The 26,056-nt window shown below is 44.3% G+C and overlaps 1 protein-coding gene across 1 annotated transcript in view; it reads left to right on the top strand.

The window, feature by feature from the left end:
• LOC126232198 (ensconsin) overlaps positions 1-26,056 on the top strand; it is a 110,120-nt gene that overhangs the window by 7,178 nt on the left and 76,886 nt on the right. The window contains exons 2-4 of the mRNA XM_049942528.1: positions 7,873-8,034; positions 17,269-17,472; positions 17,653-17,751. Coding sequence (XP_049798485.1) covers positions 7,873-8,034; positions 17,269-17,472; positions 17,653-17,751 — 465 coding nt within the window. The remainder of the gene's footprint in view (positions 1-7,872; positions 8,035-17,268; positions 17,473-17,652; positions 17,752-26,056) is intronic.

Raw genomic sequence — 26,056 nt, 5'->3', positions numbered from 1 at the left:
CCGGCCGCGGTGGCCGAGCGGTTCTAGGCGCTCCCGTTCGGAACTGCGCGACTGCTACGGTCGCAGGTTCGAATCCTGCCTCGGGCATAGATGTGTGTGATGTCCTTAGGTTAGTTAGGTTTAAATAGTTCTAAGTTCTAGGGGACTGATGACCTCAGATGTTAAGACCCATAGTGCTCAGAGCCATTTGAACCATTTAGATATTATTTCATGTAAGTGCACTTGCAACAAACTGCCCTTATTTTGATTATTATTTAGTTTTTATTTCACAGTAAATTTATTTTTAGGTTCATAAGTCTCATTCTTTCGTTCCGTGTGTCAGGACGTGATGGCTGTAGCAAAATCTGTACGCCGTTCGTTACCTGGCAAATGAGACACCAAAACAAAACACAGAGAATGGCTGCAGCACTAACGTTTTTGACATGGTATCAGGCAGACGGAAATGCTGTTCTTGATCAGATTTCTAGTGGTGATAAGACGGGTGTGTCTCCTCAACCCAGAGACGAAGCACGAAGTCTTGAGTGGCATTATATCACATAAAGAAAGAAAGAAGAATAATTTCAAACTGCTCACAACAATTTTCTAGGATAGTAAAGGAGTTCTTTCACTGCATTTCATGCCACGCGGTCTTACGCTCAGTGTAGATCGAACCTGTTTCTCCGTAGGGAAACTACAGCGAGCAACCCGAAATCGTATGCGTGGAACGATATCTCGCACCATTGTGCTTCTTCACGTCAGAGGCTCGCTGAGTTCATTTCGACAGAAAATCTGATATACTCAACCTACAGTCTGGACGTTACCCAGGACGATTTTCAATTTCACGAAACTGAAAAGAGTTCCTCGGCGGGCAGCGTCCTGGAAGTGATGCCAAAGTGAAGACTGCAAGGAACCACCTAAACGTGGCCGACTGCGACACGGAGTGCTAACGCTCGTGAGCAAAATACGACAAACGCTTCAGTAACGGAAGTGGCTGTGGAAAAGATTAATCGAAGGTTTCTGACGACCCAGTGTAAAACTGCACCGCTGGTATTAAAATAGTTTTGCTTATATAGAATCTGTTTGGTGAAATCATCCTTTTAACGTTCCATACTTCAATTGGTATAAACGGAACCTTTATAGGACCACATTATTTTCCGTCTGTGTCTGTCCGACTGTTAAGAGTCTTTTCTTCTCAGGATTGGGTTGACATATCAAGTTGAAGTTTATGTCACAAGCTAACGTCAAGGGTCCGTTGGCATTGTAAGAATGTTAAGCTTCTACGTTGGTGCAGTCAAAAGAAACAGCCATTTGTGTTACATATTTTCGAATTAGCAAACTCAATCATCCAAATCTATATGGGTACTTCTCATTGGCCTACAATCATGAAAGGTTATAGGTCAATGCAATCAGATGATACGGCCATTCATGTCACATATCCTGATACTCTAAACCTCACTCATAAGAACCTGTAGGATACTTCCCATTGCCGTGGAATCACGAAATTTTTTCGAGAAGAGAGGTTTCACTGTACAAGTAAGGGTAAAAATATCCGAAAATTGTCGATTTGTAATTATATCACACGAAAAAATATTTTTTCGTCACTTATAAAAGTTGAAACTTATGTCATCTACTCAAGTCTACGGTCCCTTGGCAGTGTAAAAAAGTTAACCTTCCACATAGATGCAATCAAAAGATGCGGCTATTTACGTCACATATTTTGTTATCTTGCCAATTCTGATGTCGATAACAGGCAAATATCGTTGAAATTCTCGATTTCCGGGATGGATGAGCTGTCTATAGATGTCATTAAGTTTCTACGGAACCCTGGTACGCGAGTCTTACCCTCACTTAACCGGATTTTTTCTAGCTGAGTGCACTTTGGTAGACACCCAGAGGAACCTAGGAATGGCCTCGAAAAATGTAACGCAATATCCATTCCTGTCCATTAAGATTACTACATCAAGAACGAAAATAACGAATTTTCACTTTTTGTGCGTATGTAGTACAGCAGAAAGAACACATGGTTTAATTTGAAGGTGATTTGGAGGTATACAAGGTGTGACTTCTAGTACACAGCGCTGCCGTCTTTGACAGTAACAATGACTCTGGCACGGATGGACATCAATACAACTGCTCTTGAACGGCATACACTCCTGGAAATGGAAAAAAGAACACATTGACACCGGTGTGTCAGACCCACCATACTTGCTCCGGACACTGCGAGAGGGCTGTACAAGCAATGATCACACGCACGGCACAGCGGACATACCAGGAACCGCGGTGTTGGCCGTCGAATGGCGCTAGCTGCGCAGCATTTGTGCACCGCCGCCGTCAGTGTCAGCCAGTTTGCCGTGGCATACGGAGCTCCATCGCAGTCTTTAACACTGGTAGCATGCCGCGACAGCGTGGACGTGTACCGTATGTGCAGTTGACGGACTTTGAGCGTATAGTGGGCATGCGGGAGGCCGGGTGGACGTACCGCCGAATTGCTCAACACGTGGGGCGTGAGGTCTCCACAGTACATCGATGTTGTCGCCAGTGGTCGGCGGAAGGTGCACGTGCCCGTCGACCTGGGACCGGACCGCAGCGACGCACGGATGCACGCCAAGACCGTAGGATCCTACGCAGTGCCGTAGGGGACCGCACCGCCACTTCCCAGCAAATTAGGGACACTGTTGCTCCTGGGGTATCGGCGAGAACCATTCGCAACCGTCTCCATGAAGCTGGGCTACGGTCCCGCACACCGTTAGGCCGTCTTCCGCTCACGCCCCAATATCGTGCAGCCCGCCTCCAGTGGTGTCGCGACAGGCGTGAATGGAGGGACGAATGGAGACGTGTCGTCTTCAGCGATGAGAGTCGCTTCTGCCTTGGTGCCAATGATGGTCGTATGCGTGTTTGGCGCCGTGCAGGTGAGCGCCACAATCAGGACTGCATACGACCGAGGCACACAGGGCCAACACCCGGCATCATGGTGTGGGGAGCGATCTCCTACACTGGCCGTACACCACTGGTGATCGTCGAGGGGACACTGAATAGTGCACGGTACATCCAAACCGTCATCGAACCCATCGTTCTACCATTCCTAGACCGGCAAGGGAACTTGCTGTTCCAACAGGACAATGCACGTCCGCATGTATCCCGTGCCACCCAACGTGCTCTAGAAGGTGTAAGTCAACTACCCTGGCCAGCAAGATCTCCGGATCTGTCCCCCATTGAGCATGTTTAGGGACTGGATGAAGCGTCGTCTCACGCGGTCTGCACGTCCAGCACGAACGCTGGTCCAACTGAGGCGCCAGGTGGAAATGGCATGGCAAGCCGTTCCACAGGACTACATCCAGCATCTCTACGATCGTCTCCATGGGAGAATAGCAGCCTGCATTGCTGCGAAAGGTGGATATACACTGTACTAGTGCCGACATTGTGCATGCTCTGTTGCCTGTGTCTATGTGCCTGTGGTTCTGTCAGTGTGATCATGTGATGTATCTGACCCCAGGAATGTGTCAATAAAGTTTCCCCTTCCTGGGACAATGAATTCACGGTGTTCTTATTTCAATTTCCAGGAGTGTATATGGGAATGTCATTTGGTGATGCCTCAACCCTACGCCAGAGTTCACCAATTGTAGTGGCTGGCTAGTGGTGCCTTACGGTCTCTCCGCAACCCATGACCAGATGTTTTAGGTGAGTGTGAGAACTGGGGAAGATACTGACCAAGGCAACAGTCGAATACCATCCGTAGAAGTAGGCCAGGTCTGACGTTATCCTGTTGAAAGGCAACGCCACGGGGACTTTGCAAAAACAGGAGAAGATACCGGCCTTAACACGTAAGAAATGTAATGGCTGCTGTCCACATTGCCGAATATGTGAACGAGATGTGATCGCACTATGTAGCCAAGCGTAGCCTAGTGCATCTGTCCATGGCAGTCGGTACCTTCCATAACCTGACTGACTCTCTTCCTGCTTTTCTCACAGCAGTTCGCGCTGCTAAAGGTGGTTAGTCAGGCTTCTGACAGGTGGTTACCTTAAGGGGCTCCGGAAAGGCTCAAAATCATGAAAAGTTCAATTTTTACTTTTTGCGTTTTCTGAATCTGCAGACTATTACCTTTTAATAGATATATAATTTATTCAATTCCGAAGATTACAACTATTTTTAAATTTATTTTGAAATGTGTTCTACATGGGCGTGACCCACTGTGGCGCTGTTAAACTGCTGTCAAATGGTGTTATTATTAACGTCCGTGTTCATCAGGTACATTTGAGTGATGTGAGATAAAGTATAAAACCTATTTTCAGAGACTTAGCAGCACCTGAACTGTTGAAAAAGTGTATTCACGGAAAAACTCAAAACCCCAATGAAAGTGTAAATAGTGTTATATGGTCGAGAATCCCCAAGACTGTATTTGTTGGAATAGAAACACTTCACTTTGGTGTGTATGATGCTGTTGCGACTTTCAATGATGGCAACATTGTAAGGTGCAAGGTATTTAGAAATATGGGAATGAAGATAGGTTCTAACATGCTTGCTTTAGACAAGGAACGCCTTCGGGCTGCAGACAGGGCTGTAAAGAGTCTAGAAATACAAGCAAGAGTAAACAGGAGGAGGAACAAGAGGAAGCTGGAGGAGGAGTTTGCAGAGGATGAAGATAATCCATCCTATGGACCTGGAATGCACTAAAAAGTTAATCCAATCTTTGTCGCTCGATTCCCAAAACTTTTATTTTCTCATACTAATTACATGTTTTCTAAGGATCTTCCAAACATATTTGTTTCAAACTTTCAGTAAATGTTACACAGTACCTTCTGCATAATTTAACACAGCCTTTTTCCAAAAAACTGTATATTTTTGAATATATAAATAAAAAATTGCAAAAAAATGTTGTGAATTTTCATTACAATTGAAAAAAAAAATCATCTTTAATTACTGAACTAAAATTTTGTAAAATCTCTGTGTTAAGTTGTAGCCCATATTTCAATAAATAATCTGTAAAAAGTTCAACTTCCTACCTCAAATACTTTGTGAGGAAAGATGTAATTTATAAGCGTTATTTTAACATTGCAAGTATAGGGCGTTCCGGAGTCCCTTAATGTGACTGAACACTGTACAGGGTGGTCCACTCATCGTGACCGGGCCAAATATCTCACGAAATAAGCGTCAAATGAAAAAACTACAAAGAACGAAAAAACTACAAAGAACGAAAGTTGTCTAGCTTGAAGGGGGAAACCAGATGGCGCTATGGCTGGCCCGCTAGATGGCGCTGCCATAGGTCAAACGGATATCAACTGCGTTTTTTTAAAAATAGGAACCTCCATTTTTATTACATATTCGTGTAGTACGTAAAGAAGTATGATTGTTTTAGTTGGACCGCTTTTTTCGCTTTGTGATAGATGACGCTGTAATAGTCACAAACATATGGCTCACAATTTTAGACGAACAGTTGGTAACAGGTAGGTTTTTAAATTAAAATACAGAACGTAGGCACGTTTGAACATTTTATTTCGGTTGTTCCAATGTGATCATGTACCTTTGTCATCATTTCTGAGAACGCACGCTGTTAAAGCGTGATTACCGTAAATACCATATTAATGCAATAAATGTTCAAAATGATGTCATTCAACCTCAATGCATTTGGCAATACGTGTTACGACATTCCTCTCAACAGCGAGTAGTTTGCCTTCCGTAATGTTCGCACATGCATTGACGATGCGCTAACGCATGTTGTCAGGCATTGTCGGTGGATCATGATAGCAAATATCCTTCAACTTTCCCCACAGAAAGAAATCCGGGGACGTCAGATCCGGGGAACGTGCGGGCCATGGTATGGTGCTTCGACGACCAATTAATCTGTCATGAAATATGCTATTCAATACAGCTTCAACCGCACGCGAGATACGTCCCAGACATCCATCATGTAGGAAGTACATCGCCATTCTGTCATGCAGTGAAACATCTTGTAGTAACATCGGTAGAACTTTACTCAACGTAACTTCTGCATGCAACATTTACGATGTGGAGGCATGTGTCATCATGAAGCAGCAGCACCTATTGTCTCAGTTTTCTTGGAAGTTTCACTTGAATTGCAGCTGTAATTTCCCCAGTGTTGCGTAGTACCGTTCCCCAGTGATGCAGACACCATGTTCCTTGAAATCAGTAATCAATGTGCCTCACAAGGGAACCTCCCCATCGCACCCCCCTCAGATTTAGTTATAAGTTGGCTCAGTGGATAGGCCTTGAAAAACTGAACACAGATCAATCAAGAAAACAGGAAGAAGTTGTGTGGAACCGTGAAAAAAATTAGTAAAATATACAAACTGAGTAGTCCATGTGCAAGATGGGTAACATCAAGGCAAGTGTGAGCTCAGGAGCGCCGTGGTCCCGTGGTTAGCGTGATTAGCTACAGAACGAGAGGTCCTTGGTTCAAGTCTTCACTCAACTGAAAATTTTACTTTCTTTAGTTTCGCAAAGTTATGATCTGTCCGTTCGTTCACTGACGTCTCTGTCCACTGCAATAAGTTTAGTGTCTGTGTTTTGCGGCCGCACCGCAAAACCGTGCGATTAGTAGACGAAAGGACGTGCCTCTCCAATGGGAACCTAAAACATTTGATCGCAAGGTCATAGGTCAACCGATTCCTCCACGGGAAAACACGTCTGATATATTCTATACGACACTGGTGATGGCATGTGCGTCACATGACAGGAATATGTTGTTGACCCACCTAACTTGTACACTTGGCGAATGGGTATAAAGATTCTTCTACCTTGGCCGATTTAGGTTTTCTTGTGGATGTGATAATCACTCCCAAAAAAGTTTGTCACATAAACTGAAAATAAAAATTTAAAGTTTTCACTTGAGGGAAGACTTGAACCAAGGCCATCTCGTTCCACAGCTGCTCACGCTATCACGGGACCACTGCGCACGTGGAATAATATTGTCCTTGATGTTCCCTATCTTGCACATGGACTACTCAGTTTGTATATTTTGCTTATTTGTTCATAGTTCCACACAACTTCTTCCTGTTTTCTCGATTGATCTGTGTTCAGTTTTTCAAGGCCTATCCACTGTGCCAACGTATAACTAAATCTGAGGGGGGTGCGATGGGGAGGTTCCCTTGTCAGTAACCCGATATCGACCAGGAGCTTGTGTCGAATCGTGACCAGCACGGAACTTGGCGCACCATTCCACAACGGTGGTTTCCGATGGACATGCTACCCAATACATATTCTTCATTCTCTGATGGATGTCTACCGGTGTTTGTCAATCGGCAGCCAAGAAAAACGTAACAGCATGTTGGTCCTGTTTAGACGCATATGGTAATAACGTCGCCATAGTTCACGTTTTCTCATTTACTGCATTCACTTCAAAAGACACGAATGCCACACGAATCCCTCGCCTTCTAGTCGGTGCTTATATGCCCGCATCGGAGTCGCGCGGCGTTGCATATACTCGTACGTTGCAGCCACGACCTCAAACGGAAACTTTTTGATCGTCCCATCTATAACAGCCATGGTGGGAAATGGAATTGTATTTCAATTCTTTTATGTCGGTGTCGACAGACTGGTTTACCCATGGAACAAAAGCTTAGACAACCATGGCGACTAGGTAGAAAATCAATGAGTACCAATGCCTTGGTAATTTTGCGTATCTCATGAGAGCGCCCGCTTTTGCGGCTATTGTCGATTAAGTTAGTTCTTGGGTATTGATAATGTACCATTCTTGCAGAACTGAATCATCGTTTATATTCATTATGTCTTGATTTCCTGAATGACAGTTTCTCAAATATTTCTTGAATTCATGTAACTCCAACGCTTCGTTACCTCACGGTTTACCGTCATATTCGGGATTCATTTCTTGTAAGGTATAATTTTTCGTTCCAAGTGCCATTCCAATACTGTTTCAGGCAGAGACGGTACACTTCCCCGTGGTGGCTGGGCCTGCCCCCTACGCGCTGAGACCCTTCGCTGGAGTGTACAATCCCTTCCCGTATGGCTGCTCCATTCTCTGCAACCATCCAGCCGACTTCGAGGCCAAGGATGTGGTCCGCAGGGCGAAGGACACCTGGGTAAGTACAACTGCGCCGTGTCATTCTCCTGCTCCAATAATTTCCTGAAGAAATTAAACTTCTCCCGCTTTTACCATAGGACGCATTCAGAAAATCAGGATACACTTGTGTCTTCTGTAGACTACGGAAAACGTCTGAGTGTGTAGATCGAAAAATATGTTCAAAAACTTGAACTCAATGATGAGGTTCAGAGATGGTTGATTAATCTACTGTATCTTGATAAAGAAGACCCCAAGAATGTAGATTTTTCCCGGCGTATACCACTGATGAATAACCCTGAAGTACTGTATATGCCTTGAAGCTGACGTCTCAGTGAGTGCCTTACAGATACAAGAATGTCTTTAGGCTTTGTTGGTGCCTGGAGGACAGTATTAATGTTACATTTTCTCGCGGAGTACCAACCACCCCCGAAGTTTTTTAAATCTGCGAAGTGCCCACTAAAACTTCAGGTCCCAGTGATATATTCTATCGAATAGCATTAATCTGGTGACCGTCATTTAATAATTAATTTCAACTATCGCTATAGGCACAGTCGGTAGAAATAATTAATGAGTCATGATGTAGACGGACACAGGAGGAGTGAAGGGGAAGGCTACTACCATGCTTCGACACATGGTGAGTATGACTTGTCCAAACGCGGTATTTCAACGCTGTAAACCCCAACGGAGATCCAACAGTTGTTCGTCGAGTAACCAACGAAGTCATGTTAAAGGAGATCAAAAAACTGTTGTCTTATTTATTTGTGGAAGAAGTATTCAAGTTGTTAACAAAACTTTTAGGACAGACATAAAAGTACAGTGCGGACAAATGCATCCTCGGAGTCTTTCGCGGCGGCATGTTTGAATAAAATCTTCTCGGTTTTCAAGCCGCGTCAATTCGAATAAAATTCTCGAGATTTTGAGATAGCCACCGAAAGCTCGAGGATTTTATTCGAATTGGCGCGACTTGAAAACCGAGAAGATTTTATTCAGTGCGGACAAATACTACATTTAAGATTTTTAAGAGACGGTTGCCTTCTGGCAAAAATTAAGACAGATTTAAAACAACTGTTAAATGAAATGGACGCGCTAAACGGCACAGAATTTGGACTGAGGATACATGAAAAAATGACAAAAGTGTAGAAGTATAGCAGCAAGGATAATAACGACTTGCTATGCAGCAGAACCGAAGACTCAGTAGCAGATGTGGTAGTTTTACGCTATCTAGGAGGCCATATTATATTAATTATACTACTAACGAGAAGAAGCAGGACGCAAAAGAAATTGAAGAAGTGTAGATATTGCTTTAGAATCTCTTAGTTATTACTATGAAACTGAGAGAAAAATTAAAAGAAGGTGAACTAATGAAATTATACTACATGATTGTAGAAGGCAGATTAGATCAGGAATTGGTTGGGTAAACCAGGACACGTGAAAAGCTGAAGATGGGGGAAGCCTTTATACGAGATTAGATGAAAAAATGAATGATTACGACCAGGGAATTTAGAGCTTAATAGCTTGCAGAAACAACTGAAATTAATAGGAATATGACGAAAAAAACATGAAATTATATTAAACAACACCAAGAAGTTCTATAAAACTTTTAAACAAAGCCTCCAAATTTACCACCATGTAACTTGTGCTTCAAAACTGAATATGGAAAAATAGTCCTACACAACCAATAAAACTTCGATTCCCGGCGGGTCAGGCATTTTCTCTGCCTCGTGATGACTGTGTGTTGTGTGACGTCCTTAGGTTAGTTAGGTTTAAGTAGTTCTAAGTTCTAGGGGACTGATGACCATAGCTGTTAAGTCCCATAGTGCTCAGAGCCATTTGAACCAACCAACCAATAAAACAGTGAAATATTAGCAAGCTATTTAAAAAAGTCTTAAAACGTGAGGGACCAAGAGCAAAATCTCTAAAACGAAATCCAGTATGTAGTAATACAAACTCAACCCTTCCCCCTCTCCAGCACGGATGAAATCCATAACATCATTAAAGATTTGAAGACTAAGGCCCCCGTGGAAGAGTCAGTAACTACTGAAATGTGGAAAATTGCAGGCGCTGGAACAGTCAAGAAGCTACACGGAGTCTTTCGAAAAGTCCGGGAAACAGAAGCTATACCAGAAGATCGAAAAATAAAATTAATTCATCCAACCCACAAAAAGAAGATAAAACTGACTCCAGCAACTGTAGACGAATGCCCTCCTTCCAGTGACTTACAAAATTCTTTCGAAAGTATTACAAAACGGGCTAGAACGCCTACAGGATCAGTAATTAGGAGAGTACCAACGATGGTTTAGAAAAGGGCGAACCCGTGTGGAACCAAATTTAAATCTGGAATTTATAATCAGGTACAGAACAATGAGAATCAAAAGCACTGATATAACATTTGTAGACGTCAAAAAAATCATATGATTCGATTGACAGAGAAACATCATTCAACACCTTAAAAGAGTTTGGAGCTGACAGCAAATCAGTGGCAATAATGAAAAGCACACCAACAAATACAAAATGCTAAATTAATTTCTTGGATGAAACCTCCAAGGCTTTTGAAATCAAAACTGATGTAGGATAAGGATAAGGACTGTCTCCGTTGCTATTTAGTTGTGTATTAGAGAAGGTAATCAGAAAGTGGAAGAAAAGAACAGAAGAAGAAAGAATTTAATAACTCACAATCATTGGGAGAAAAGGATATAATCCGAGTACTGATTTTTTGGCATTTGATGTCTTAGCAAAATCTGTGGAAAATGCAACACTGGACATAAATCTTTTAGAAGAGATAGCTTGAAAAGCAGGTCTAAGAACATCTTTTGAGAAAAGCAAAGTATATGACAGGTGCGAAGGAGGCGCCGAAATACATGGAAAGAATAAAAAAAATATTACAAAATGTCTGGGTGAAATAAAGCAGCCAAATGCTTTGGACAAAGAAACCAACGTAGCAAGAGCAAGGAAAATGGAGGTGGCTTCTCAGTTAACAAGAAACCTGTGTAACAATAAATTTACTCCCATGAATGCAAAACTCCAGCACTACACCAGTGTCATTAGACAAGAATACCTTTACGTTTCAGAATGCCTTCCGTTACATACAGCCATAATATACAGTAATTAGGTGAAACTGAAAAGAACGAAAGGAAGATAATCAGGAAACTTTTGGGACCAGAATATGACAATGATATATGGAAATTGTGAAGTAATAAAGAAGGTTATGAAAAAATGTAACGAATAATAGACACGATGTGGGAGAGAAGAGTTGTATTATATGGACATCTAAAAAGGCTAGATGATGAAAGAGTAACAAAAAATTTTAAACATTTTTGACAGAAATCCAAAAACATCAACGACGTGGATCGAAGAAGTTAAAGCAGACCTGAGGAAAATGGAAATAAAGCAGGAAGAAATAGCAGAACGAGAAAAGTTTAGAGCGAAAGTAAAAAGTTTCAAGGGCTTCCAGGAGGAAAAAAAAAAAATAAAATAAAATAAAATAAAAAAATAGGTGTAATATGGACAGATGAAAGAAGAGCAAAACGTAGGGAAAGAATCAAAAATTACTGGAAAGAAAGGAGAAAAGAAAGAATAGGTAAGTTATTTCATGTGATCCTTAGTGGGCCGTACCAATAAAAAAAACGTTAAGTAGACATTACATTACATCTGTGAACGATAGATCGGAATGAAACTAAAAGTACAGAAAAATTATTACACTGCTGACCATAAAAGGTTTATCAGTAGGAAGGATAGAAAATAATGAAATTTTAGTTCTTGTACGTATACGATGTACTAGAAAGAATATATGATAAATTTACAGGATACAAAATTTTGGACGCAGAGCTGCCACCTCTCTGACAACAAAAGTGGTTATAAGTCGGATAGGCATCGGATCGAACCGAGTCTTGATGACAGATGGGTTTACGTCATATAAATTATTTCAGCAAGGATGCTGAGCAACCGAGCTGACTTTTCTTCATCCAGTCACGTATCTTATTTTATTTTTCTTATGCAGCGATTCCACGCAACAAGCTTTAACTCCAGCACAACTGGTGCGACGTGCGTCTGTCACAACTTTCACTTCAGACACGAATTAGGAACCCACAAAACGACGAAACTGAAGTGTGTACTGGTTTCGCCATGTCTACTGTCAAATCTGAAACCATTTGCGTGCAACTCATTCCACGCAACGAGTGGAGCGACCCTATGGCGTCGTGTAAACTAGGCTTAACACACAAGCAACCCTTTTTTAAATAACCGCAGGAATCAATGTGGGACGTATGACGAACATAGCTTTAGGATATTGCAGCTAAATTTGGCGTTAATGGGCTATGATAGCTGACGAACGACGCGGGTGAATTTATTAACAGCACGACATTGCCTGCAGCGTTCAAATGGCTCTGAGTACTATGGGACTTAACTTCGGAGGTCATCAGTCCCCTAGAACTTAGAACTACTTAAACCTAACTAACCTAAGGACATCACACACGTCCATGCCCGAGGCAGGATTCGAACCTGCGACCGTAGCGGTCGCGCGGTTCCAGACTGTAGCGCCTAGAACCGCTCGGCCACTCAGGCCGGCGTCGCCAGCAGCGTCTCTCCTGGGCTCGTGACCATATCGATTGGACCCTAAACGACTGGAAAACCGAGGCCTGGTCAGATGAGTTCCGATTTCAGCTGGTAAGAGCTCAGGGAATGGTTCGAGTGTGGCGGAGACTCCACTCAACCATGGACTCCAGTTGGCAATAAGAGTCTATGCAAGTTGGCGATGGCTCCACAAATATGTGGGCTGTGTTTATATGGAATGGGCTGGGTTCCCTGGTCCAACTGAACCGATCATTGACTGAAAACGCGGTTATGCACGGCTACATGGAGACCATCTGCTGCCATTCATGGACTTCATGTTCCCAAACAATGATGGAATTTTTATGGATGACAATGCGCCATATCACCTGGCCACAACTGTTCGCGATTAGTTGGAAGAACATTGTGGACCATTCATGTGAATGATTTGGCCACCCGTCAAAGATTTATGGGACAGAATCGAGAGAAGGGTTCATGCACAGAATCCAGCACTGGAAACACTTTCGCAATTAATGGGCGGCTATAGACGCAGAACGGCTCAATATTTCTGTAGGGGACTTCCGGCAGCTTGATGAGTCCATGCCACATCGAGTTGTTGCACTGTGCCTGGCAAAAGGAGGTCCGAAGCGATATTAGGTGGTATCCCATGACTGCTGTCACTTCATTGTAATTTAGACTTTAAGTTCCCCAGACTCACTCTTTTGATAGCATTTACTAAGGCGTGAAAGTAGAGTACAAAATAAAGAGTAATGCAGTAGAAGATTACTTAGCCTTTGAGGATGTTGTGACGTTGCTACATGAGGACGAAAGAGAAGACAATGATGGCACTGAAAAAGCGTGCCGAAAAGGGAGAAAAGCCAGACTCAGTTCGGAATAAGACTTACGTTAGCTACTGATTGTAGAGCGAAGCTTCCGATTCTTAGATGCGAATATAATAGACAAGTTGTTACTGACGAACAGGAGTATCATAGACAGATCTCAGATCTTCAGCGACTACGACATTCTACAAAGGCAACTAGAGGAGAGAAGGACCTATCGAGGATCGCCAAGCTATACATTATATATGTCTATAATCATAAATACTGCGCTACATGCAACGAATACGAACGTCTTGGGAAAAAGAGCTTGTATCCCACTGGAGAAGCAGGAACAAACGATCTTGTATTGTGTTGTATGTTAACCGGGGACCTAGAAACGACGGAGAGGCTCCGTCCCCGCCGCAGCCGCAGTGGTCCACAACCCCACGACGACTACTGCAGTCCACTTCACCTCTTCGCCGCCCTACACCGAACCGCTCCTTCAGGGTTATTGTGCGGTTTGGCCCCCGGTGGAGCCCCCCATGGAATGTCTCACACCAGACGAGTGTAACCCCTATGTTTACGTGGTAGAGTATTGGTGGTGTGCGCAGCACTCGCCGACATAGTGTAGCTGAGGCGGAATAAGGGGAACCAGCCCGCATTCGCCGAGGCAGATGGAAAAGCGCCTAAAACCCATCCACAGACTGGCCGGCTCACTGGACCTCAACACAAGTCGCCCAGGCGGATTCGTGCCGGGGACTAGGCGCTCCTTCCGGAAAGCCGTGCGTCAGACCTCACGGCTAACCGGGCGGGCAACAAACGATATTAAGGGATATGTGGGCAATAACGATTATATGACAGCGCCTGTGTAGAGAACCAGTTTCAAGCATGATATGGAAGAGATAACTGAGTTTTACCTGGAAATGAATCACGAGGATGAACGAAAACATATTGACAGGCAAATATGGGGCATATGATTAACAGTGAACGACTGGTTGCAGGGAAGGCTGAAATATGTTCAAAAAATCCACAGAGAGCAGTGAAGAATAGCTCCCGCCAGAGGAGAACGGTGGAAGATCATAGGTGAACTGATGCCAAGATCAAAATCAAGATATGGAAGCAGAGAGAATAGGGAGAAGCGAGCGACTAAGGAAGTATCGGGAAGAAAGAACGTGTACTGAACAAGTAATTTCTGATACTGAAGGGTCGAAAAGAAATAAATAAATTGCTTATCCTTTCATTCATTGACATACACAGTAAAACTCTAAAAAATTTCATGACACAACCACCCGCTTCTGACTCGCGTGGTGCAGACAAGAAAGTAAATAGGGGAAGTCTTAAAGCTTTATTATTTTACTAGTAAAGTACCGAGCATTGTCCGAGTATGGATATATTCCATTTCTATTCGTTCATCTCGTCCTTTTCCCTCTCCTCCACTCCATCTCAGTCTATCCCCTTCTGCCTCTTCTCTCTGTCCACCTCCTCCAACCCTATTCTCTGTCCGTCTCCTGCCCCTCTCTCTGCCCATCTGCTCTTCACCCCTCTATCTGCTCCTCCCCCCACTTTTCATCAGCTCTTGCCCCATCTGTCCATCTCCTCAACCTTCTCTATCTCCTCCTGCCCCTCTATCTCCTCCTCCGTCTCTCTGTGTCCATCTCCCTTTCCACTTCTCTGTCCATTTCCTCCTTCCCATCGCTCTGTCATCTCGTCCTCCCCTTATCTGTGTCCATATCCTTTTCCCCCGCTCTGTCTCTTCATCTCCTCCTTCCCCCATCATTCTCTGTCCATCATCCCCACCCCAATAGGGGCGAGAATGAGGCATTAACATGAGTGCCGTTGTCTTCAGCTCTATGAAACTCATAGAGGAACAGAGCGAGCTGAGTTTCGCAACACCTCTGTTTGTGGAATCCATGTTGTTTTTTTATAGAGGAGATTTTCGTTGTCCGAGAACGTCGTAATTCTTGAGCATAAAACATTTTCCATAGTTCTACAACAGATTGACGTCAACGACATAGGCCTATATTTATGAGCATCTGTCCTGCGACCCTTCTTGAAAACGTGGCGTTAGATACCCCTCGTTGCTCCATCGAACTACGATAAACTTTGTAAAATCTTCTAGGTATCATATTTGGTCCTGACGCCTTTCCAGTACTACGCGATTGTGGTTGCTTTTCTATTCCGCGATCGGTTATCTCAGTACCCGCCATTTCGACGTTCCTACGATGACTGAAAGGAGAGATCTTGTTACGATCTTTTGCCGTAAAACAATTTCGGAAGACCGAATTCAGTATTTCGGAATTCTCTGTGTTGTCATCCGTTTCGTTGGCAGTATGGGACTGACTTCAATCAATCGAAAAGGTGACAAGATAAGCCAAGACGTGTCTCGGCTTATCTGTAGATACTCGTTTCTGAGAAAACGACGGTCAAAGTTGTCGCCGTAATCTGTATGCCTTTTAGCAGGCAAGCTGTTGAGCTGAACCGCTGGTACGGTCTCACACTTTCGCGCCCCGTCTTCGAAATTTTTAATTTTTGTTTTATTTAATTTAATTTATCTGCAGATGTTCGTAGAACTTTACTACAAAAATGTTTCTTATCAAATTAAGAGATACAAGGGCATTATGTTAATTGTAAAACTGCAACTGGGTTTTATAATGAGTGTCATACCTTTTTATGTAATATAGGTGTGGCTGGTGTTTTCAGGGGTTACAGTCTTTTTAAATTCTCATACTCATATATTCCATTCTTAAATCAATTCTTATATTAGTTCTTACATTTTACTCATATGTTTATTCTGCAGCAAGATTCGGCTCCCTTTGATGACACCGATGGTAGAAAGATTGGAAATATAGAAAGTCCGCACAAACATCGCACGAAGAGAAATTTACCACAGTGACATTTCTGCGTACAAATTTCACTTGGGAAAGAAACTTCGTTAACACTCTTGAAGATTTCACGTATTGGCTATAATGTCGCGACAAACCACGCAAAATGGACCATTTTTCCGAAAACTGGCACTTTAAATTGATTATAAAGCAAGATACACTAGAGGTATTTTACAGAAAACAATTTCAGATAATTTTCTCATTGTTTATTGTTCATTTTTAATTCCTTCATCAGACTGTTTGTAGACGAGTGAGGACAACGTTATTTCAACATTGGTTGGAAAACAGTCGTGAAATAATATTCTGCGGACACGAATAGCACTCCGTCTTCAGACCACGAGTGGCCTATCGGGACCATCCGACCGCCGTGTCATCCTCAGAGGCGGATGAGGATAGGAGGGACGTGCGGTCAGCACACCGCTCTCCCGGTCGTTATGATGGTATTCTTGACCGAAGCCGTCACTAATCGGTCGAGTAGCTCCTCAATTGGCATTACGAGGCTGAGTGCATCCCGAAAAATGGCAACATCGCATGACGGCTGGCTGGTCACCCATCTAAGCGCCGGCCACGCCAAACAGCGCTTAGTTTCGATGATGTCACGGGAACTGGTGTATCCACTGCGACAAGGCCGTACGGACACGAATAGATAAAGGAGAAACAAAGAACAACAGCCGGGTTTCGACACCCTAAAAGCGTTACAGAGTACCTCGAAAACATTGACCCTCGTTTCTTCAGAAACGGTAGACCATTTGCGGATAAGCGGTGGCACATGTTCACTTATTCTGAACCCTCTTTGACTAAGCGACGTATCTGGGAAATCGGGTTGTGGCACTTGCCGTGTTCTCGTGAGTGAATGAATAGAGCATTTCGAAGAGGTTCATGATTTTATGTAAGAACTTCTTAGGGCTTTTACGGAGAACAACTGACGAAATATTACTTTCAAAGTCACTGAACGTTCCTCTCCTTGCTCTCCTTACGCTCTATTTTCTCTGGGTCGGTGTGTGGCAGGCGAGCGAGGGCCGCGCGGCGCTGGCGTACGGCGACGGAGAGGCGGCGGTGCCGGAGGAGCTGTTCCGGCGCTACACGGACACCGACTCGCGGCCGCCCACGCCGGCGCCCACGCTGGCGAGCGCGGGGGCGCGCGGCTCGGGCCGGCGCTGCGTCACGCCCGACGCCGCCACGTCGGCCACGGCGTCGGCGGGCTCGGCGGCGGCCCGCGGGCGCTCCCGCTGCGGCGGCGGCCGCACGCTGCTCGTGCTCGACCTGCGCCGGTCGCGCAGCCAGGGCGCGCTGCCGCTGCCGCCGCCCTCGCCGCCCACGCCGCCCCCGCACCTGCCGCCGGCGCCCGGCTCGCTGTCCTCCGCGTCGGCGCCCGCCTCGCGCTGCTCCAAGGCCAGCTCCCGCAAGCGCCGCGGGCCCGCCCCCTCAGCGGCGGGCCGAGGCTCCGCCACGGCGCCGCCCCCTGCCAGCGAGCCGGCGCCGCTCCACAAGGTTTGTGCCGTACACCTTCTCTCTCCATTACCTAGCATTCGGCACGCTGGTGTGGCCGTCCGGCTTGCACCTGCACTGCTTCAGAGTAAAGTATTTGCCGGTTTTCAAATAATCATCTTAAATCATTAATTACGTCATTTTATGCTGGCAACATGCTTTCTTCCTCATGATTTTCAGTATTTAAAGAAAAACATAACGGAAATAAAATTCAAATAATTTGAAAGGCCCCTAAAACATTCCACTTGGATCATTTGACACCTGTGACGTCACTGCCGAGTACGCTAGTCCTACTGTCGTAAAGCACATTCATAGTGGTATCTTGTTTCGGAATTTACGCTTCGGAAAAAGAGTTCAAAATGGTTCAAATGGCTCTAAGCACTATGGGACTTAACATCTGAGGTAATCAGTCCCCTAGACTTAGAACTACTTAAAAGTAACTAACCTAAGGACATCACACACATCCATGCCCGAGGCAGGATTCGAACCTACGACCGTAGCAGCAGCGCGGTTCCGGACTGAAGAAAATGAGTTACAAATGGTGTGTAGTACCACCTTGTACAAATAAGTCTATAAAAAGTCCTGAAAACTTGTTTCTGCGTTTTGTAAAAAATGAGATGATGCGTAAAATATGGGTGCAACTCCCTCGTAGAGATCCAAACGAGATAGTGTTCACTATTTCACGCAACAAGCGACGAAGTGTTCCGATTGAGTTTCTACTTACATCGAATTGAGCGTGACAGAAATAAACACACACGTTTATTTCTGTGAGGCTCAATTCGCCGGCCTGTGTGACCGAGCGGTTCTAGGCACTTCAGTCTGGAACCGCGCGACCGCTACGGTCGCAGGTTAGAATCCTGCCTCGAGCATGGATGTGTGTGATGTCCTTAGGTTAGTTAGGTTTAAATAGTTGTAAGTTCTAGGGGACTGATGACCTTATATGCTAGGTTTAAGTAGTTCTAAGTTCTAGGGGGCTGACGACCTTAGATGTTAAGTCCCACAATGCTCAGAGCCATTTGAAGCCTCAATTCGATGTAAGTAAACACTCAATCTGAAAACTTTGTCGCTTGTAGCGCGAAACGTAGCGTGCTGAACGCCTTGTGCAGTCTTCATGAGATCGATTCTCAATTGGAAGAAAGCTTTTTTTTATATTAATACTGCTGCCTTCTCAAGTTTACTTAATTTGTTATAAAGTTATGTATGTACGTACGGTATTCTGTCTTACGGCAGGTCTTGTCATGGGTTAAACCGTTTCCACTTTTGTCTGTCCATGGCCAGTCTTTTCATTTCTGAATATTTGCCTCCGTTGATATTGTCCAGCATTTGATATCTTCTTCTTCCTCTTCCCCTTTTTGCCTCCACCGTTCCTTCTGTTCCTTCTTCAATAAACAGTCCCTCCTCAAACAATGTCCAATCCAGTTCCGTTTTCTCTTTCTGATGGCTTTCAGCATGTTTCTTTCTTCTCGAATTCTTCTTAATACTTCTTAATTCCTTACTCGGTCTTCCCATTTCACTTTTTCCATTCTTCTCCATATCCACATCTCTAGTGCCTCCGCCCGCATCTCGTGGTCGTGAGGTAGCGTTCTCGCTTCCCACGCCCGAGTTCCCGGGTTCGATTCCCGGCGGGGTCAGAGATTTTCTCTGCCTCGTGATGGCTGGGTGTTGTGTGCTGTCCTTAGGTTAGTTAGGTTTAAGTAGTTCTAGGGGACTGATGACCATAGATGTTAAGTCCCATAGTGCTCAGAGCCATTTGAACCATCTAGTGCCTTCAATCTTCTTTCATCTTCCTTCCTCAATGTCCAGGTCTCCGCACCATATAGTGCAACGCTCCAGATCTAACATTTGGCAAGTCTTTTCCTCAGATCTTTGTTTAGTGATCCACAAAGTAATTTCTGTTTCCTCTTGAATCCTTCTTTTGCCATTGCAATTCTTTTCCTAGTTTCTGTTGAGCAATACTTATCATCCATTATTACACTTCCCAAGTAATTGAAGTTATTCACTTGCTCTATTTCCACTCCCCCTATTTTTATATCTGGGCGAGCAGTGTGCTGACCCCACGCCCCTCCTATCCGCATCCTCCCATGAGGCTGACACGGCTGTCGGATCGTCCCGGTAGGCCACTCGTGGCCTGAAGACGGAGTGCTTTATTTTCATATGGCATTTTCTCCCGTTTCCTCCAGTTACCATGCTTTTCGTTTTCTTCTTGTTAATCTTCATTCCATATTCTTCTAATTTTGTGTTTCGATCATCTAACATTTGTTCCATCTCCCTTGCACTATCTGCCATCACAACCATGCCGTCTGCAAATCTTATACACTCCACTCTCCGACCCCCTGTACAAACTCCTCTCCTTCTATCAAAACTTCCACTGATAATTTCCTCCAGATATATATTGAATAGTGTTGGTGATAAACAACAACCTTGTCTTACACCTCTTCCCACTTCAATATCTTCACTCATCACACCTCCTATTCTTACTCATGCTCTCTGGTTCAAATATAAATTTCTAATTAGTCGTCTGTCCCTCCAATCAACTCCATGTTTCCTTAGGATTTCCATCAGTTTGTCCCATCTGACACAGTCAAAAGCCTTCTCAAGATCAATGGAGACAACATACACCTTCCTTTTCTTCTTCATATACCTCTCCCCTCTCACTCTCAGTAGCCCAATGGCATCTCTAGTTCCCACTCCTCGCCTGAAACCACATTGTTCATCTCCTATTACGCAATACAGTTTTCCATATAGCCTTCTGTTGAGTGTCCTCAGCAAGACTTTGGCTGCATGCGATATCAGGCTCACTGCTCTATGTTCCTCACACATTTTGCTGTTCTTTTTCTTTTCTATATGTATTAAGATACTTTCTGTAAAGTCCTTTGGCCATTTTCCTGTCATGTATATTTGATTACACAATTAAATCAACTCCCTTTTCCCTTCTTTCTCCAATGACTTTAACAGTTCCGCAGGAATCTCATCAATTCCCATTGCCTTTATTTTTCATCTCCTTAATAGATTCTTCCATCTCACTAGTTAGTATTGCATTTCCTTTGTCATCATCTGCAACTTTGTCTTCTTCTTCTATCCCAAGGTCTTCTTCACTTGGTCTTCTGTCTGCAGCATATAGTCATCCTACATATTCTTCCCATCTTCTCATTATTTCTTGGGGTTCACTCACCACTTTACCGTCTGCTGCCTCTACTTCCTTTAGTCCATTGTTGTTTCTCTTTTCCGTGAATGTAAAATCCATTGCTTCTTTGTACATCAAGTTATATTTTCCTTCTTTCTGTAATTTCTCTATCTTGCCACACTTTTCTGTCAGCCATTTCTCCTTTGCTTTTTCTGTCTCCCTTCTTAATTCACAAGCGTTTCCTTAGCTGCCTTTTTGATCCCATTTTTAAAACGATCGTATCTTCCTTCTGTGCATTCTATCTCCTGTACTTTCATCATGATTTCACAATAGGCATTCTTAAATTTTTCACAATTCTTTTGTCTTTCAGTTTCTCAAAGTTAATGTGCTCTCTCTTCTGTCCTTTCCAGGTTCTTTTCAATTGAACTAGAACCTCGGCGATTACTAATACAGGATCTGAATTAACATCTGCCCCTGGATAGCTTTTGACATGTAATCAATTTGATATCTTTTGTTGTCAGATCGAGATATCCAAGTATACCGTCGTCGTTTGTGGTTATCAAATAGGGCATTTCCAACTACCATGAAATTTTCATTGCAGTATTCCAAAAATCTTTGTTCTCTCTCATTTCTTACTCCCAGTCCAAATTTTCCCAGATCTTTTCCTTCTGGTCCTTCGCCAACTACAGCATTGCAATCACCCATTATAACAATACATGCATTTCTTTTCTCTCTCTCTGCTAAGTTTTCTGTCGTCTCATAACATTTTCCACCTCTTCATCTGAATGATTACTTGTTGGCATATAGATCTGGATGATAACTCTTTCTGTTTCCCTTTCAGTCTCATCATCATTATTCTTCCACTAACATATTCAACCTTGATAACCTTGTTCTTCAGTCTTTTACCTATAAAAATTCCAACCCCATACATTCCATTTTTATCTTCACCTGAATAGTACAATCAGAAGTCGTCACTTTCTAGTTCTCCACAATCACCCCCATCTCACCTCACACATTCCGGGTTCATAAAGTTATGTAACAGCTTTGAAATGAAGTGTGTTCGCAAATTCCCGTTACGAGCTTCTAGAACTTCTTTAGGGGAGTGAGTACATAATATTTTGAGTAGGAACCCATGTCCAGAAAGTTACCGTTTCCGTTCTACAACGTTTTCAGATTAGATGAGTAACCGTCCAACGTCTGCTGAGGGAAAGAGAGAAGTCTCAGAGTTCCTTATCTTGCTATGCAATAGGATAGACAGCATGATTTGAACTACCTCAATCGGTCACCTGATGTCACTTAACATCTGTCTTGCTGCGAGACCTATTCAACGCCTGTGCCTCCAAAGTACACTCAAGTGCCAAAGAAACTGGTATAGGTATGCGTACTCAAATATAGAATATGTCAACAGGCAGAATACTGCGCTGCGGTCGGCAACGCCTATACAGGGTATATGATAATTAATGACGTAGACGCATACAGTTGAAAGTACACGATACTAGACGCAAAAAAGTCTCAGTAAACCTTTGCAGCTATAGTGATATGGGGCCCCTGATACGTCCAGATACGACTTCGATACTGTGAAGCAAATCTCTTCTACTGCAAGCTCTTTGCTTTCCACATTTTGGGAAGTAGTAGTATGGACCAAAACAAGAAAAAAATGCCCAGTACACATGTGCTCTAAAATGCATATCTTAAGAGCTATGAGCACGTGCTCATCTTCGCTACTTGGAAACACAACTCTTCTAATGAACAATTGCTCATAACTTTTAAGGTATGCATTTTAGAACAGATGTTTACTGGACATTTTTTCTTGTTTTTGGCCATACTACTACTTCCCAAAATGTGGAAAGCAAAGAACTTGCAGTAGAAGAGATTTGCTTCACAGTATCGAAGATGAAAAATTGCTCGTAGCTCTTAAGGTATGCATTTTCGACCCTATGTTTACTGAGACTTTTTTGCTTCTAATATCGTGTACTTTCAACTGTATGCCTTCACGCCATTAATCATGATACATCCAGTACAAGACAACTGTCTGGCGCAGTTGTTAGATCAGTTACTGCTGCTACAGTGGTAAGTTATCAAGCTTCAAGTGAGTTTGAACGTGCTATTATAGGCGTCGCACGAGCGATGGGGCACAACACGTCCGAGGTAACGATGAAGTGGGCATTTTCCCGTACGATCATTTCACGAGTGTACCGTGAATATCAGGAATCCGGTAAATATCAAATCTCCAACATCGCTGCAGCAGGAAAAAGATCCTGCAAGAACGGGACCAATGACTACTGAAGAGAATCGTTCAACGTGATAGTAGTGCAACTCTTCCGGAAATTGCTGGAGATTTCAATGCTGGGCCATCAACAAGTGTCAGCGTGCGAACCACTCAACGGAACACCGTGGATATGGGCTTTCGGAGCCGAAGGCCCACTCGCGTACTCTGGATGGTTGCATTACACAAAGCTTTACGCCTCGCCTGGGCCCGTCAACACCGACACTGGACTGCTGATTACTGGAAACATGTTGCCTGATCGGACGAGTCTCGTTTCAAACGTCATCGAGCGGATGGACGTGTGCGGGTATGGAGACAACCGTATGAATCCATGGATCCTGCATGTCAGCAGGGGACTGTTCAAGCTGATGCATGCTCTATAATGATGCTGGACGTGTTCAGCTCGAGTGATATGCGACCCCTGGTACGTCCCGATACGACTCTGACAGGTGGCACGTACCTAAGCATCCTATCTGATCACCTGCATGCAATCATGTCCATTGTGCACTCCGACGGACTTAGGGAATTCCAGCAGGACAATGCGACACCCCACACGTACAGAATTTCTACAGAGTGGCTCCATGAACACTCTTCTGAGTTTAAACACTTCCGCTGGCCACCAAACTCCCCAGACATGAGCATTGTTGACCGTATCTGGGATGCCTTGTGACGTGCTGTTCAGAAGAGATCTCCATCCCCACGTACTCTTGCGGATTCATGGACAGCCCTGCAGGATTCATGGTGTCAGTTCCCTCCAGCACTACGTCAGACATTAGTCGAGTCCATACGATGTCGTGTTGCGGCAGGTGTACCAGTTTCTTTGGCTTTTCAGTGTAGTACAAATGACTAAATACACGGTTTCGAATACGCTAACATACTCCTTGCATACGGCGAAACTCGAGGCAATGCAAGAGCTATTAGTCGTCTGTATCATGAACGTTTTCCGCAACGTAGCACACCATCGCACAAACTTTCTGCCGCAGTTACGCGGCGGCTCCGAGAACCAAGTAAGTACCTTCACGGTGAGGAGGCAGGACTATGGCGCTCCACGGCAACGTCTTATGCCAGAATTTGAAGAACATGTACTGCAACGCGTTGAAGAGAACTCGCCAACGAAAAATGGCTCTGAGCACCATGGGACTCAACTGCTGAGGTCATTAGTCCCCTAGAACTTAGAACTAGTTAAACCTAACTAACCTAAGGACATCACAAACATCTATGCCCGAGGCAGGATTCGGACCTGCGACCGTAGCGGTCTTGCGGTTCCAGACTGCAGCGCCTTTAACCGCACGGCCACTTCGGCCGGCTCGCCAACGAATACTGGAATAATTGCGCGTGAAATGATTGTTAATCACAGTATCGTCTGGGACTTCCCGCGTGATTAACAATTGTATCCGTACCACTTGCGGAGGGTAGACGCTGTTGGTTCAACCTATTTCCCACAACGCGTTGTATACAGCACGTTGTTCCTACACCGCTCTATCGACACACCTCTGTTTACACGTCTAGTTCTGTTCCCAAATTCATGTAAGTTCACCAGGGACTGCGTTCTGAATTCTCGAAACAACCATGTCTGGGCAGACGAAAACACTCGTGCCACGCACGGTCAGGGATTTCAGTATCGCTTTGGTATTAACGTGTGGGCAGTATTCTGGACGGTGCTGTGATTGGGCCATACCTCCTGGTCCTGCGTACTTGATCTTCCTACAAAACGCATTGGACCCGCTCTTGGAAGCTTTGCCAATGAATATCCTTCAGGAAATGGAGTTTCGGAATGATGGGGCAGCACCTCACTTCGGTTCGGAGACTTCTCAACAGACGACGACGATATACAGGGTGTTACAAAAAGGTACGGCCAAACTTTCAGGAAACATTCCTCACACACAAAGAAAGAGAATATGTTATGTGGACATGTGTCCGGAAACGCTTACTTTCCATCTTAGAGCTCATTTTATTACTTCTCTTCAAATCACATTAATCATGGAATGGAAACACACTGCAACAGAACGTACCTGCGTGACTCGAAACATTTTGTTACAGGAAATGTTCAAAATGTCCTCCGTTAGCGAGGATACATGCATCCACCCTCCGTCGCATGGAATCCCTGATGCGCTGATGCAGCCCTGGAGAATGGCGTATTGTATCACAGCCGTCCACAATACGAGTACGAAGAGTCTCTACGTTTGGTACCGGGATTGCGTAGACAAGAGCTTTCAAATGCCCCCATAAATGAAAGTCGAGAGGGTTGAGGTCAGGAGAGCGTGGAGGCCATGGAATTGGTCCGCCTCTACCAATCCATCGGTCACCGAATCTGTTGTTGAGAAGCGTACGAACACTTCGACTGAAATGTGCAGGAGCTCCACCGTGCATGAACCACATGTTGTGTCGTACTTGTAAAGGCACATGTTCTAGCAGCACAGGTAGAGTATCCCGTATGAAATCATGATAACGTGCTCCACTGAGCGTAGGTGGAAGAACATGGGGCCCAATCAAGACATCACCAGCAATGCCTGCCCAAACGTTCACAGAAAATCTTTGTTGATGACGTGATTGCACAATTGCGTGCGTATTCTCGTCAGCCCACACTTGTTGATTGTGAAAATTTACAATTTGATCACGTTGGAATGAAACCTCCTCCGTAAAGAGAACATTTGCACTGAAATGAGGATTGACACATTGTTGGATGAACCATTCGCATAACTGTACCGGTGGAGGCCAATCAGCTGCTGATAGTGCCTACACACATTGTACATGGTACGGAAACAACTGATTCTCACGTAGCACTCTCCATACAGTGACGTGGTCAACGTTACCTTGTACAGCAGCAACTTCTCTGACGCTGACATTAGGGTTATCAACTGCCTTATCCATTGCAGGTGTCCTCGTCGTTCTAGGTCTTCCCCAGTCGCGAGTTATAG

Source organism: Schistocerca nitens, chromosome 1 (assembly GCF_023898315.1).
Source record: "Schistocerca nitens isolate TAMUIC-IGC-003100 chromosome 1, iqSchNite1.1, whole genome shotgun sequence".
Classification (NCBI taxonomy): Eukaryota; Metazoa; Arthropoda; class Insecta; order Orthoptera; family Acrididae; genus Schistocerca; species Schistocerca nitens.
This window is presented reverse-complemented; position numbering and strand designations above follow the sequence as displayed.